Here is a 16,097-nt window from a genome sequence, read left to right as displayed (position 1 = left end):
TCTTTGATCTGATAGCTCCCAGGTCCTGCCAGCATGGTGAATGTTAGAGTAATGATGAAGCCAGCTACGGCGTCGCCCCCACCCCCCCCCACCCCCATCCCTTTTGCTTTATCTTCCACCGTCTAATCTGACAGGTCCCTCGCTCCAACCTGATGGTTGTATACATAACCCTAATGCTCAGCAGCTCCGTAAACATATAACTCTTGACTGTAATCAGTAGAGGAGACTGGGTTTTTGCGTGTCGGTCCAGAGCTCAGACCGAGGACTGAGGCCCAGGCCCAATGCGTTTATGATGCTAATCAGAGCTGTTTAACTGCGCCTGTCGTGATGCAGGCGCTGTGCGAGCGTGCTGCGGTTTTATGATGAATATAAGTTAGGATAACAAGATCTCATACTGGGCAAATGGGAGCCAAATGGTGGGTCTATACGGGGTTAGTGGTGACATTAGCCATGCAGAAGGCTAATCATGGCTCCCTCTCTGATCTGATCTCTTCCTCATGTTCCAGTTCAACATCCTGGCCCTTAGCTGTATTAGGCATTCAGTTAGCAAGTCATTTTCCCCTGACTGAAAGAGAGGCATTCTTCATCCCTCCTTTGTTCACACGCTCTCAAACACTTGCTCTTCCTCTCTTACCTCCTCTCTCTCCTTCCTGCACTCTGTATTTCTTTCTCACTCTCTCTTTCTTTTTCTCTTTCTGTTCTTCTTTCTTCCTGTGCTCCTCTCCCCCGCTTCCTCTGTAGGGCCCATTGGAGGTGGCCCAGGTCTTCCTGAATGAGATCCCGGCGGACCCGAAGCTGTTCCGTCACCACAACAAACTGCGCTTGTGTTTCAAAGAGTTCATAATGAGGTAAGATACGATCAAAGATACACCACATAGTGACAACATACCGCAGCGCAGTCAGACACAAATGAGGAAAACCTCCAAAAACAAGCACTTCCATGGCGAGCCATAAACCCAGAGGAGTTCAAATTCACTTTTTTTTTTACTCCCTCACTGAATTTGCATTCTTATTTCTCATTATTGTTACCAATGGCTGGCACTGGCTCAGCAGGTGGAAGTATAGAACAATGCTTCAAAGAGTATAAAATGCCATTGTGGTGAGACTTGACTTTGAGGGAGTGAAAGTCCCTCAGAATGCTCTATGTAGGAAGATAAAAAGGGAACCATAGAAAACTGTGACTGTGTGATGGAGAACGATATCATACAGCTAAAGCAGTGTGTCAGTCAAGATGGAGAGACGGAGGTGATAATAGCCAGTAAATTGCATACCAGATGATGCTTAAAGAAATCAAACAGGTCGGATGAATGTGAATTAATATAACCCACTGTGACGGGTTTATTTTTTCATTTCCCACATGACATATGAAGATATTTTTCCTCATAATGACACTAAGCTGCTTTTTCTTTTGGAATTGCAAAGGTTTATTGTTCCCAGGAGTTTCATTATATTTTGAATATTCAAAGCATAATTTAAACCATCCCACCCAAAGCAATGTGTCTGAGGATAATGCTGATTTAGTGCGGGATAAGTGTGTGCAGACGTGCAGACGTGCATACATGCGTGTGTGTTTGCACGTGTGTGTGAGCATCTCGTGGGCATGTACCTTTGGGCTCCAAAAGGTGGCTTTCATTTTCAAACCCTCATGTCACATTCCAGCTGCCTTCTTTGCTGCAAACAGGTTGGCAAATATTTACTGTAATTTCAGAAACGTTTATTTTCTTTCTTAACCCAGGCAAGCTGGCACTAGCCCCTTTTGTGTGCCAATCCTCTCAACTGTGGCATTCTACAAATTCCATTAAGGAAAACTTTAGCGTGTGCTGTGTGGTGTTAGTCGCTCTTCTACCACATAGAATTCCCTTCATACGTCACCGACCTCAGACATCGGCCCTCACACCCAAACATTTCATTACCTATTATTTGGAATGTGACTCATTACTGTAAACACTGTTATTAAACTGCTTAGTCATTACTGTGACCTGATGTACTGTACGGCTCAAGGGCACACAAACCTTTGTCAGAAGCTAAACCCGTAATTAAGAAATTTAGTTTGGCTGTCAAAACCAAGCCTATTAAACCATAATGCATAAAGCATAACCCTGCTCTTCTCCTGTTGGGAACCACCAGGAAGTGCAGCCATGGGGTGCTAAGCCATTTTTGATTATTCAAATATAAAAGGAACTCACACTTTTAATCATTTTCATTGAAGCTCATAAAAGCTCACACTTTTATGTGGGCTTCATTTCTACTAATTAGCGCTCAAATTATCCAATTCATAGATATCAATTGATGTGAGCGAGTAGTAATTTTGCTACAAGGATTCAAAAAAATATTGAACAGAAACTGATTAATTGAATCAAAATCACAGTTCTCACACAATCACACAAAATTAAATATCCTGAATATTTGTAAAGACCTGTAGAAATATATAGTATCATTAACATACTATAGGCTTACAGCATGACATTTTTTTGATAATGAAATGAAATGAAATGGCTTGATGTGATGTGACCTATATCACACACTTAGATTACACCAACTCTTACAACTTAAATGATCAAACAATGGTCAAAGTGCATTGACAGCAGGTGAAGTTAAGTTTGTTCTCATAACACCAATTATCCCAGTGTTGTCCCTCCTGGTGAGAGAGCCCGACTGTGGGTGCTACATGCTGTGGGCACTGGGGACTCTCCCACAGCCAACAGACACCCAGGAAGCACAAGCCGGTCCACAGGTGGTCAGTCTGGGCCCCCTGCTTGTCTACAGGACCTGAACCTGAGCAGAATCAGAAGGAAGGCTTTTGCTGCACTCAGATTTCCCCTTGGAACCACAATTTGTTTTTTCCATGGATCCCACCTCAGATTTGATGCATCGCCTCTCCCTGACAGCTTCCAAATGTCATTGGCCTCTCTGTACAAACCAATTCAGACATGAAGCCATCTCTCTTCTCTGCAGCTCCTGATGAGTTCTTAATTTTCCTCAGGTTGTTGTTGTGCTGCTTGCAGTCTTCTCCTATCTATGGACACATTCTTCACAGTGATATATGTGCCTCCAAACGTCTCGTTCCTCCTCTCGAAACCTGAGAAACTTGCTTCACAATGTGTTGTCAGGCTGGACTGTTGTGATCTGTCTCATTATTTAGAGCAGGTATCAGCCAACAAAGTGTGTCTTGTGCCATTATGAAAAAACAAAACGTAAGGTTACTCAAAACATTCACATTCACACAAATCATGACTCCAGGCCTTGATAAAGTTTTTTATTTATTTATTTCAAATTATCCAAACAAGATATCTTTGCTTTGATTGAGAGCTGTTTTTCAAAAATGAAAAAAAAAAAAATTTAGTTGCTCTGGAAAATCAGATAATGATAATGAATGTCAAAAGACTGTGGAGAGCACAGTTATGTACTTACTTCATAAAACTGAGGACACTTGATCATTGTAGAAATCTGTCGGTCAGTAGCATTCATTTTCTACATTACAAGCCAAGCAGTCAGATAGCCAGCTGCACATCAGCAGATCTTTATTATGGCTTGGAAAATGCTTTACCCTCGTCAACAATCCCTAATGCTCAATGCCCTGCGTATTTACTGTATACTGTTACACGACATTGCAGTTTTCCATATTACCCTCATTAAAAGCTGAGAGATAAACTCAGACATGTGTTTGCAATCATCCCCGTCTCTCCGATTTCCTGCAGACCGGTCTGCATGTCGACCATTATACATGTCATGATGGAGGAGAGCGGGCAGACCCCATACCTGCCCTCTGTACTTACTGCAGACCCTGTGGACTTCTGCTCTATCATCAGGCATTCTCCTCTTCTCAGCACATGGGGGAGAATAGGATTTTTATTTGTTAGCCATTTGTGACTATGGGATTTTGACTTCCTCCCGGCTCTGGAAACAGCCTTGTGGGTCATTCACAGTTCAGCTCACATTCTAGTAGAGATACTTCGAAAGGTCTAAGAGGCACACAGGACCTCCTTACAGTCCAGCACATTTAGAGCACTGGCGCACAAATGAGTCAAATTTATGTCAAGCAGTTACGGGACGTAGTTAGTATGAAATATTGCAACGCAATTTTGAAAGCTATAGAGGAAAGAGAGGGAACTACTGCTGGGTTTGTTGTGTAGAACCATTGTTGAAGCTGCTGTTAAGTTTTGGGCTATTGCATTGGATTGGACTCCCTTTCTTTGTGTGATTTAATATGATTGAAGCCAAAGCCTTATAAAACTAACTGCTGGAACGTACCAATCGCAGTCCATCCGTCCATCCATACACACCTCTATACCTCTATCATTTTGTCTATGCTTCTATCCATTTTTCACTCACACCATGCTCTCCTCTCCTCTCCTCTCCTCTCCTCTGTCCTGTAGGTGTGGCGAGGCAGTTGAGAAGAACAAGCACCTGATCACGTCGGACCAGAAGGAGTACCAGCAGGAGCTGAAGAAGAACTACAACCGCCTGAGAGAGAGCCTGAGGCCCATGCTGGAGAGGAAGATCCCCGAGCTTTATAAGCCCATCATCAAGCCGCGCCTGGAGAACAGGTAAACAGACACACATGACACATCGAGTTGTGCCACCAGCGCAGCAACCAGGGGTAAATACAAAATGCAAAGCTGCCCCCTGGATGCCTCGTTTCTTCCTCTTCTCCATTACATACTGTTTTGACAAGAGACTGAGGTCATAAAACACTTACTGCACCATTGATCTTTGTGTCTTTATGGTTTCTGAAGACAAAGGGAAGTGAGCACAAATGGAATCAAATTGCAGTCATGTATTAATAAAGACTTATTTCTCACTAAGTGCTTTTATAATAAACCATGGTAATCTTGATCTCATCTTTGTTCTGTATAGCTTTTCCATTCCTGTCTTGTGTGCTAGAAGACCCTCATGGAAACATTTACCCTCCTTCTCTCCTACCTCTGCCTGCCCTGACTTTTCCTCCTCCTCTTCATGCCCTATCTTTTGTTTCTGCCCCCCCCCCCACTGTCGTCTCCCTCTCAAAGGGATTCCTTCAAACGGCTAAGTTTCCGCAGAGCTCCGGAGGAAAACTCCTGAGATGCCATGGCTCATCCGAGACGGAGCCACGGAGAGGCAGGGGAGGATGTCGCACAACGGAGAGAGGAGGAGAAGAGATAAGATGAAAGAGGAGAGGAACAACCGGCGATACCCCTGCACTCCTCTGCGGAGGAGCAGTACACACGTGTGTCCACAATGGAGGACTCACAATCAGTTTCACAACAATCCAGCATTCACTAGTTTTTTTTCTGAATAGAGTTTGCTGTATGCCCCTTTATATTCTCCCATGGTTGTTTGTTACAGGAAGGAAAAGCAGGAAACAGGATGAGGACATTACATAGCGAAGGGGGCGGGGATCTCAAGCAGAGTGTAGCTTATTCAGCATTTCACTGTACATTGACGGTCTTGCTCTTGCTCATAGTTGTGTTGATGTCTTTTGTTTTTTTTTAGATAACCGCAAGTCCTAATAATGCTGCAAACATTTCCTGTGGGTTGGTAAAGAAACAGACTGGAGTTCCTCTCTGAGGTCCTTGCTGGCCCAGGGACTGTATATGTGCCAACAATGCTAGTGTCTTGTGTGTGTGTGTGTGTGGGTGTGTCAGTGAGTGCGCAGTAAGTGTGTGAGTGCATGTGTGTGTATTCAAGTAGTGTATGGGAATATTCTTTTTGCTAGCGTACTGAAGCCACTTTGTACTCGGTGATGATAAATGATTCTGTTATGTGCTAAAGGGCTTCTGAAATTCCACTCCTGTCTGAGTGTCTACGCATGATGTGTGCCAGCTAGAGCAGCAAGACTACGGATGGATTCTCTCACTGTAAAAATAGATACAAATTCCTGTGTTAACTCTTGAGGCCATACTTGTCTTATTTTTGTTAGACACAACTGGCCGTGTAGCTAGGAGTAGAGTTTAACTTATTAAGAGTTATCTGATGTGATTACACAGGAGGCGGATACGGATTTAGTCCTGGTACAAAACTTAGCGGAGGCTCTAAGTCGATGCACAAGGCTCATCTTTAAATCCACATTATGATGTGTATATAGTAGAGGTATTATGTCAGATAATTGCAAAGAAGATGTTTACAAAGTTATGAGAAACTATTTTGCATTTTATTTTATGGAAGTGTATTTTTAGATAAATAATAGCAATAATGATATTAATTGGCAGTGATTTGGTAGGCATTCAGTGGCTGAGTGTAACAATCTCAGTGCACGTTCCAGCAGTTTCAGTTCCTGTTTGTAAATAGACCACTTCTTAGGATACAATGCACACAGTGCCAAATTTAAGTCTCTCCCTATTTACTTATGAACCAAGATACTTAACCAGAGATGCAATATTTTGTAATTTGTCACTCCACCCAATTGTGCTTTGCGATGTGAATTGCGTTTACTCTACGTGTCAGAATACACTCCAAAAGAGAAACCTATGATGAACACATTTCATTCCATGTTGGTATTCTGTCACACCTCATATTGTATTTCAATGATCACCACCTAATTTAAATGTACTGGATGTTTCAAAAGTAGGTGTACATTTTTATTATTAATTAATATGTTTCCTGTTTCCTGGTACACCCATGATTTACGGACCATTGAATGTTGAATTATTTTGTTAAAATGACTAAATAAGTTAAAATTGACTAAAATTCTACAGCTTTGTTTTTCACTGTTATTATTATTAAAGTATTATTGTATACCTACTTCTGAAACATGCTGTATATTACTTACAGCATGTGTTACAAGATATATTAGTGGTATTCAGTGGCATTCAACCACTGGAAACTGTCTTGTCTTCATCTGTTATTTTTATGTTCATGTGCGTTGTATTAAATGTGGAATTTTAACTCCTTGTCATGCACATAATGTCATGGCCATGCACTTGAATAAAACTTTAATATATGCACATCTGCCATCACTGCATTTGATGACTATCTTTCACTCAATAATTATACCTGTGGAAAATAAAACAGAATAGTTATTTATTGTTAAACAATCAATTCGATTTTTTAACCGCTTACAAAAGGAAACTAATAGCACTGAATATGACCAAGCCAATCTCCTGATGATCAGTACCATAATATCTGCAGACTCAGCAGATTTAATTTGGCTATCATACATGTGGCTATACCATTATCAGAATCGGGGATGTAGCCTAGTGGAGGGTAAACTCGCCCATAGGCTACTCAGTTTACCCATATTTTTAGGCTGACGTAAATCTTTATGACATAAAATGATAGTAAATAATGTCAAACTAATTTAAGTTGATAAGGAATTTTAGGGATAAAAACATACAATAATGATAGCCTATGTGTTTATATTGGTGGCTGTTTGCCCTATAATTATCACAGACTGGGTCGATTGATTGATTGATTGAATCCTCTAAACAGGTAAGACTTTCAAGAGAGACCTGTGTACATAGGCTACATAAATATTTATATATTATTTAAATATTAAAATAATAATAATATAAAACTTTTATCAGCTTAGCGGAGTCTATGAACTATCCAGATGAGTAAAACTACAGCTACACTGAAAAGCGGGAGGAGGAACTACAATCCGCTGCCGTCGCACTGTACATGACGTCATAAACATTCGCCTTCAACATGCTGGATACAGGTTTGTTGTAAATTTCATTCACACAAACGAGTCCCTGCGACGCAGAACGCTATGTCCACATTGTTTTTAGGCGTGTTGTGAGATATTACATTATTCCCATTTCATGGGCGACAACGTTACAATAAAACTTGTTCTGGCAGCCCCGCTAAGGCAGCTGTGCACGTTAAAGTCTTAAATGAAACGGAACAGTCTTGTGTTGTAAGTTAGCCCACACTTCCTCAAGTGGTATGAGAGATCCACACCAATGTAAATGCAATAACTGTGAATGAAGATGCCTCGCCTGTGTGAACGTTGTTAATGTGTGACTCCGTGGTAAACGGAGCTGCCACTTATTAAGTGTCAAGGTGCTGCACCCATTCCTGCAAGTTTACGACTGCACATGTGTTCGGTATTTCTTCTTTGCTCTATATTTCAAACGGACAAGATGTAATCCTCTTCGAAACGGGAACAGTGAATCCTAATATGAAGGCTAATTCCTCTTCTGTCTACTATGCGTGATAGTCAGGCTTTTACCTGCGGTGCCTTGAAGCGCACAGACATGCACCCTAACCTGTACGCACAGGTTTCACTATTTAAAGTGTTCCCCTCATCAAATGAGACAGAGGCTGTTAATAACCCTTATCTATTTAATTTTACTCCACTGAGCAAGTCCATACCAGCTCTATTGCTGATTCTCATCAACTTGAAGCCTCACTGCTCTATTATTTCAATCTGCAAGAGGAGAATAAGCAGAAAGCCCCAGTCAATGTAATCATCAATAACAAGTCTACAAGTTAGATTACTCAGTTACTGAGCCATGTAAGGAGCAGATTGGTCAACTAGACTGCAGTTGAGTTGTCTTGGACCCTTTTCTGGCATTGAAGGGAGATACCACAGCTTCTCTGTAGCTGTATCCTCTTTTTTTGCGTGAATGTTTCGTTTGTTTTTTTTATGACTGTACTGCTGCACTGAGAAAACTCTGAGGAATTCTGCCTGTAAATGGTAATTGCACCTCTGTCTTGCCAAGCTTCCCTCATGCCGGGTGCAGGCTAAATGGAAGGATTGTGACAGTAAAGACACTCATGTAGGAGAGCTTTAATATAGGATGCTGCGGATAGTTAGCCGTTTAAGGCACTGGGCTGAGGCATGTTGCTACTTCTTCGTAAACACTCATGAAAATGGCATTGCAAAACTTGTTTTCCTGTTTGGGCACACGAGTGGAATGTGTCAACAGATGGAGTTTGACACTTAAGTTTGAGCTGAGTGCACTGAGCATACAGACACTGACAGATTTGGCTCCATCACAGTGCACTGCTAGAGCTGCTATTCACAGCCTGAAGTAAGTACTTCAATGCACTGTGGATACCCGGTAATAGTTTCATATGAAACTTTCATAAACACACACTTAATCAATTCCCCTAAGATACAGTAAATGAGAAATCCGTAGCTCAGTAGAAATCCAGCCAAAAACCTGAATAAATATAGCCTTATTTCAATGTTGGTCTTGCTCTCTAGGTTCAGCCATCCTTCGCTGACCTTTGACCCCATTTACGTGACATGGAGCCTGATGGAGACCTAGACCCCGATTCAGATGATCTTCCACTCAGAGCCAACACCAGCCACATACTGGTCAGGCACTATGTACTGGACCTGACTGTTGACTTCGACAGGAGGGTCATCAGCGGTAGTGTAGTTCTGTTCCTGGAGCCTGGACCCAGAGTGGAGGATGGGGTTGAAGCTGAAGATGGAGATGGAGACGGAGAGGGAGTTGAGAAGGGTGACAAGAGTCAGGCTGGAGAAGGAGATGGATCTGAATCTCAGGCTGGAGATGAAGCTGAGGATGCTAGGTCTTCACACACTGATGCATCGTGGGAGAGCACCAGTGACGGTGATTTCACCTTGGTGCTGGACTGCTGTGACCTCGCCGTGTCAAAAGTGGAGGAGCTGGATGTCACTTCTGTGTCAGCCATGTCTAGCCTCCTAGAGGGGGTCCCACGTGAGAGGTCAGAGGTCAGCCCAATCAGCCAATCAGCGGCCCTAATTCAGAAGCTGATCTCCATCCCTTCTGGCCAATGGAGGCAGCAGCACCAGCTCTTCTCCCGGTGCAGCCGAGCTCCTGGTTCTCAGGACGGGGGCTCGCTGCGTTTCCATACAGACCGTTGGAGCCTACAGGTGAGGAAGAGCGGGGTAACGTCCCCCCAGGAGTTCCCTCGAGCCCTGAGGGTCTGCTATGAGACCAGGCCAGCGGGAGGCTCTATCAGGTGGACCAAAGACCAGGACCACAGGTTGGTCTCAGGAAGAAAATGAGTAAAACCACATAAAATATAACAATGGTTTGGTGGTATGATTATAATGTCTCTAAAAGAATTAGAAACCGACACTGATTATATATATGATCTTGATACTGATAAAGTTTAATTCCACCCTCTGGCTTGTTCCTTTGTCCGCAGCACAACAGCTCTGATTCCTGCTATTTGAATTACAGTGTAATATTCTAAGCTAGCCGTGTTACAATTGAGAAAGACAGATTCATTAATTCACAGAAACATGCCTTTGGCTATTATATTCCATTCTCTGTGAGTGGATGCTTTGTGTCTGTGTGTGTATGTGTGTGTGTGTGTGGATCCTTTGAGCTTTGAAATGAGGGTTGTTTATAGTTTACCATTGTTTACCCTTCCAGGGTGTGTGTTTACACTGCAGGTTCTCCCATCAACAACCGAGCCCTCTTCCCCTGCCAGGAGCCGCCTGTTGCCATGTCAACGTGGCAGGCAACAGTCCGGGCCCCCAGCGAGTGTGTGGTTTTGATGAGCGGGGAGGATCAGGCCATACCTGCTGAGGATGAGGAAACACGTAAGCCATCATGCCTTTACAGAAATAGTGTTGCATGTGGTTATGATTATTCATTGCATATCTAGTAGTAGAGTAGTAACAGAAACAATTAGACATTGTTTTATTGTCTTTTATAATGTTTCATTGTTTCTGTTACTACTCCTTATTTGCTGCTGTCTTGGCCAGGTCTCCCTCGCAAAAGAGATTCTGAATCTCAAGTGGACTTTCTGGTTAAATAAAGGTTAAATAGAAAATAGTTAAAAAAAAATCTGCTCTGAAATCAGATCAGTCAATCATCAGTACAGTTTACTGAGATGTACTAGTTTGGATTTTTTTTTTTTAAAGTTTTTCCTCCATCTTCTGTCTTCTCCCCACTGTCTCTTTCTTATTGACATCTCATCTCATCTCACCTCCACCTCTTTCTATCCTGACATTCTTCTCCTGCATGCAGGTCTCTTAATCTGGAACTACTACGTCACGATGCCCATGCCTGCCTCCACGTTCACCTTGGCAGTGGGCCACTGGCGCCAAGCCATCGCAGAACTTCCCTCTGCTGCGGAGAGAGGGGTGAGGGGCAGGACGGATTGTGGGGAGGCAGCCAAACCTGAGGCTGGGCCCGGGGCAGGGACTGAGGCCGGGCTTGTGTCTGGACCTGGGAGCTCCACCAGCGAAGTAGTAAAGGGCTCCTCACTCCAGACTGGCAGGTATTTTATTATTTTTCCTGTGTTCTTTTCTTCTGTTCTTCTCGTAAGACCTCCTCACTCTCCAGACTGTCATTAACCCACGTCTGGCCCTTCAGCATTCCACGGCAAAACTTTCCTTTCACCATACCAAAAATGGTACAGGTGAAGTAAAGGTGATGGATAGGGTGCAGCGCTTAATCAATCACTTTTTCATGACAAGTACATTGAAGCTTTCTCCATAGGACAGCGTGTGCTAAACTAAACAGACTAAAGCACAAGCATGCCTCATAGAAATTATATTTTGGAGACAAGCTGAAAACAATTTTTATAGATCAGGCACAGGATATAGAGTACAGCCCGGGACATTAGACTGGGCTGGATTGCTGTGGGCAGGGCAGGGTAGGGCTGGGGTCTCCTCTCCGCTGCCCCGCAGGTTGGCAGGTCTGCCTCTGGGTTTCCAGTAATCCTCCTCCTCCCCTCACGGTTTTCCTCCAGCAGCAGCCCAGCCATAGCCTGCTGCCGGCCCCAGGAATCTCCCGCTACAAGGAGAGCCTTTATTTTCAGTGAATGGCTGGAAGGAAACTTGGATCTCGCTCGGAACCCTTGGAACAGTCCTAATACTGAAGATGGAGTTAATGCTGGATATTGGATTTAGAGTGAATGAGATTGCATGTCGGCACCTCGATATTTTTGGGATCACTGCGGTTTTGCCTTTGTGACGTATATATTCCATATTTCCATTGCTTTCGTTTCCATGCCTAGCACAGAGAGACAGGACACATTGTGCCATATTGGGTTCCCTACCTCTTGCACTGTGTATTCTTTCAAAAAAAATTCATTAAATCTTCTTTATTAACCTTGGATTAAACGTTCTTCCCCATTTTAATCTGCTACAGCGGAGACCGGACCACCCGCTCAGATTCTGCATTCTGTTACTCTTGCCTTGAGGATGAGGGGCACTCTGTAACTGATTATTCAGGCATGGTTGATGACAGCATCTCCTGTTCCCATGGCGACTACCCTTGCCGATTTACCGAACGGTCGGCTTGGTCCCAGCGGGTGGTTCCACATCGTGTGTTTGCCCCCGACTGCCTGCTGCAGAAGGCCCAGGTGAAGTTTTGATGAAGAACCACTGAAACTTCACTTAATCATATTTTATTTGATTAGAAATTTGACAATCAAACCTTATTCCCATGGCAGCCATTTTAAACTTCCATCACACTCGGAGTGGGAAGCTCTACCTGAAATAGCAAGTAGAGCCGAGCCATGTTGTGTACCAAGATAACTTTGGGAATCAGAAAACACTTATCATTTCACAGATTCTCCAATATAAAGAACATATTAGAAATGAATGGATTTCAAGAATTCAGAGGGTTATCAATTGGCTTGTTAAAGTTTATTGATGTCCTCACTTACTGTATGTGTTAAAGTAATGCTAGTTTCAGTCTTCCAGGTAGAGTTTGCCACCCTGATTGTTCAAAATGGCCGCTGTGTGAATATTAAGTCCAATTTGTTGAAGAAAACTAGAACAATAAAAAACAGTCATTGCTTTCCTTTTCCAGATGGGAGTCCTCGCCCTGTTGCCCCGCTGTCTGGCTGCAGCCCACGCCATCCTGGGTGTCCACCCCTTCCCCCGCCTTGACGTTCTCATCGTCCCGGCAGGCTTCTCTAGCCTGGGCATGGCCAGGTAACGATGCCTGGGTGCCTGGAAGAAGGGTGGAGGGTGCGGGCAGGGCGGAGAGGAAGGTGGAGAGAGGACAGAGGGAGGAGTTTGGAAGGATAGAGATAGATTTATGTGGTGGAGTATTTGGGTTGCTGTCAAACTGTCATTAATGTCATACTTCACATCTCACATCACTCTCACTCTCTCAGCCTTCTCAGTGGAAATCTTCCAGTAGAATTAAAGAGTCCAACCACAACCTCCTCCAAAATCTGTTCACTTACTTGTCATCCCTTTTCCCCAACCATAGCCCCTTGCTCAACACCGGCCCTTAGCATTTATCCTCTGATCTAGTAGCTTATCCCTGGCACTGATAGGAGGATGTGTTCCAGTTGTGAGTTGGAGGCTTGATGGTATCACTGTCACTGCTGAAGTGCTCTTGACAAGAAAAGTACACAAAAGTGCTCAAGGGGGAACAAAGAACGACAGAATCAAACGTATAAATTGATACTGGAATCTTCATCCTCTTCTTTGCTAAGCTCTTATTTAAACCCTTTTTCCATATTCTAGCCCTGTCTTCATTGTCCCAACTCTAACCCCCGTCATTTCATTACTTTTTTCCTATTTCTAACCCCTCCCTTCCTTCATCCCTTTTCCAAAACTCTAAACCTCCCTTCCTTCATCCCGTTTCCAAAACTCTACTCTTCTCGTCCTTCATCCCTTTTTCCGTCCCAAACACCTCCCTTCCCTCGTCTCTTTTCCAAAACTCTACCCTTCAATCCTTCACCCCCGTTTCCATACACCCGCCACATCTCTTTGCCTTTTTGCATTTTAAAGTTTTACATTTTAGGCATGAAGTTTACGCTGTCGTCCTCAGTTACTTACACTGGAATTGCTCTGTCCCTTTTCCCAAACCTATCATGTATCTTCCTTTGTCCCTTTTTCGTACCCTCACAGACCCAAAACCCCAACCCCAAACCCTGACCCTCCTGGTGAGAGAGCTGGCTAACCCCTACTATGGGCACAGCCTCATTGACTCAGCAAGCCAGTCAATAGCCCGCTGTGTTATGATGTTTACCAGCAGTGGTTTCAGGTGGTCTGCAGGCTCACTGCTCCACACTAGGCCTGTGTGTGTGTGTATGTGTATGTGTGTGTGTGTGTGTGTGTCTTTAGTCTGAGTGGAGGTCTGGGGGCAGAGGGGTGATGTGTGGGAGCAAACCCGCAGGCTGACAGATTCACCATCCTACCCCCTACTGATCCCCCAACCGCCCCGGCCTTTCTCACCCCTCTATCCCTCTCTCCGGTCTCCCTTCGCCCTCACAGTCTCCCCTTCTCTAGCTCCTGATAACTCCTTTCTCCTTTACTTCCTCTCCTTATTTATCCTCCCGGTGTTGCTCTCTCCCCTGTTTTCTCTCATTCTTCTATGCCGGACACTTCTGTCCTCCTTCTATCTGTCCTTCACCCTCGCCGTCTCCTCCATTCTCTCAGTTTATCTCCTGACTATCCCTCTCTTTCTGTTTCTCTCCTTGCATTCGTAATATCCCTCACTCCTCCAGCCGCCTGTGTATACCAGTTTTCTCCGTCCTGTCCACTTCTCTCTATAATAAAGAATCTGAATAAATCTTCAGTTTGGCCTGTAGCATTTTACCGTAGTGATAGTTTTAAGTAATTTCAGCTGACATACAGTGTGACTGTAGATGTGACTGAAATCCAGCCAGCAGCTATATGGCTGAAGTTAAAATTGGAAATTGAAGCAAAATAAAGACGTCTGGTCTTTTTTAACTCATGTGTTGATAAAGTAAACTGTCTGACGAGGGTGGTCAGTGAACAGTGTCCCAGTGTCTGTGGTCTGCAACCACACTCTCTCTCTCCCTCTCTCTCCCTCTCTCTCTCACTCTCTCCCCCTCCCCTTCTGCCTCTCTGGAGAAATGTGCCCCAGACAGGATATGAGCTCATAACTGAATATGTATTCTACATGAATTGCTGACGTCATAGCTCCGAGTGGTCTGGATCAGAGAGATTGTGAGGGACAAAGGGTGACAAGAGGGTCAACGTCTAGACCTGGTTCTCAGCTTTGCATATTTATATGACAACTGTACCCCAAACACAGAGCTCTCTTTGATCGACGAGCGGTCTTTCCCCTCTTCTTCTGAATATCATTCTCCCTCCTGTATTTGTTTTGAGTGCCTGTCAAGTGCTGACACAGAGAGGCTGTTCTCTTGTGGCTATCGCCTGACGGATGTTTTCTTTGCCTTATGAGGATAGCTCCCAGGCACTCAACCCTTTTGCCCTGGCTGCTTAAACTCCAGTTAGCTACAGATGACAGACCAGAGATTTAGGACCTTCATTAAGCTTCAGACAGCACCTGCACTGACTCCCTATTAAACTCTGCATGGGTCTCAACCCTGTGTCAGCTCACTGCAGCCTCCCCTCGATGCGGGTGGTTCAGTCCTCCGTGCCTTCACACTTACCCGCAGGGTTGTGCCATATGCAGGAAGGAGGGGAGGTCAACCAAACTGGAGCTGTAGATTGAGATGGAGATGAGAGGGAGGGAGGGTGAAGGCGGGGTTCACGACTGGCCGGCGGACCCCCAGGATGTGGGAGAGGATGTGTGGATTATTCCCAGCAACAAAAGCCATTAGCCTCTGGAAGGACTTCAGAGACTGGCGCTATTTAATCTAGAGATTGGGAAGTATGTGGGCCCCAGTTCTTGGGAACAAGCCAAGCGCAGTTTTTGTGCACTGCCCCAGTGGAAATGGCAGGGGTGGAGGGGCTAAGGGCCAGGGAGCTGTGGCAGGGAGGCATGAAGCTTTTGTAGTGCGATACAGAGAAGGGAGGGCAAAGGCAAAGCAGGGAGGATTCAGGGTGGCGTGAAGTTTTTATACTAAGATACAGGGAGGGAGGGCAGGAAACCGAAGATTAAGAAGTCAAGCAAGGGCAGGTCTGGATTCGAGGGCTGTGCCACGTACACTGTGCGCCCACAAGGCTTTCTGATTCACACTCAAAGAGTCTACTAGGCTTAAACGAATGTAGCTTCCAGTCATCAGTCCATCTGATTTTGCGTACCCAATTTTAGTTTATTTTTAGGTAACAACAACAGTATTAGGCTAATCATTTTTAATTCAACATAATGATTATGAATCTATTTACTGGCTCCAAGAGTTCTTTGTTAGTCAATGTAATCAGATCCATATTACTGCAACAGACATATATTACAACCCAGCGATGATAAAGTATATTGTTTGTCTGTCTATCCACTTCCCTAGCTTCTTCCTGACCGCCTGCCGCTCTGTCTCTCTGTCTGATACCA

The 16,097-nt window shown here is 44.2% G+C and overlaps 2 protein-coding genes across 3 annotated transcripts in view; both read left to right on the top strand.

The window, feature by feature from the left end:
• dock8 (dedicator of cytokinesis 8) overlaps nt 1-6,924 on the top strand; it is a 58,218-nt gene extending 51,294 nt beyond the window's left edge. For both annotated transcript variants that reach the window (XM_078285003.1, XM_071894841.2), the window contains exons 46-48: nt 742-848; nt 4,377-4,547; nt 5,010-6,924. In XM_078285003.1, coding sequence (XP_078141129.1) covers nt 742-848; nt 4,377-4,547; nt 5,010-5,061 — 330 coding nt within the window. In that variant the 3' untranslated portion in view covers nt 5,062-6,924. The remainder of the gene's footprint in view (nt 1-741; nt 849-4,376; nt 4,548-5,009) is intronic.
• Nucleotides 6,925-9,172: 2,248 nt separating this feature from the next.
• The window catches only part of aopep (aminopeptidase O (putative)), a 70,515-nt gene continuing 63,590 nt past the window's right edge, over nt 9,173-16,097 (top strand). Inside the window, exons 1-5 of the mRNA XM_071894787.2 lie at nt 9,173-9,900; nt 10,296-10,465; nt 10,896-11,148; nt 12,024-12,237; nt 12,690-12,814. Coding sequence (XP_071750888.1) covers nt 9,173-9,900; nt 10,296-10,465; nt 10,896-11,148; nt 12,024-12,237; nt 12,690-12,814 — 1,490 coding nt within the window. The remainder of the gene's footprint in view (nt 9,901-10,295; nt 10,466-10,895; nt 11,149-12,023; nt 12,238-12,689; nt 12,815-16,097) is intronic.

This window comes from Centroberyx gerrardi, chromosome 8 (assembly GCF_048128805.1).
Source record: "Centroberyx gerrardi isolate f3 chromosome 8, fCenGer3.hap1.cur.20231027, whole genome shotgun sequence".
Taxonomy (NCBI): Eukaryota; Metazoa; Chordata; class Actinopteri; order Beryciformes; family Berycidae; genus Centroberyx; species Centroberyx gerrardi.
Note: the sequence above shows the minus strand (reverse complement) of the source record. Positions and strands in the feature narration are given on the sequence as shown.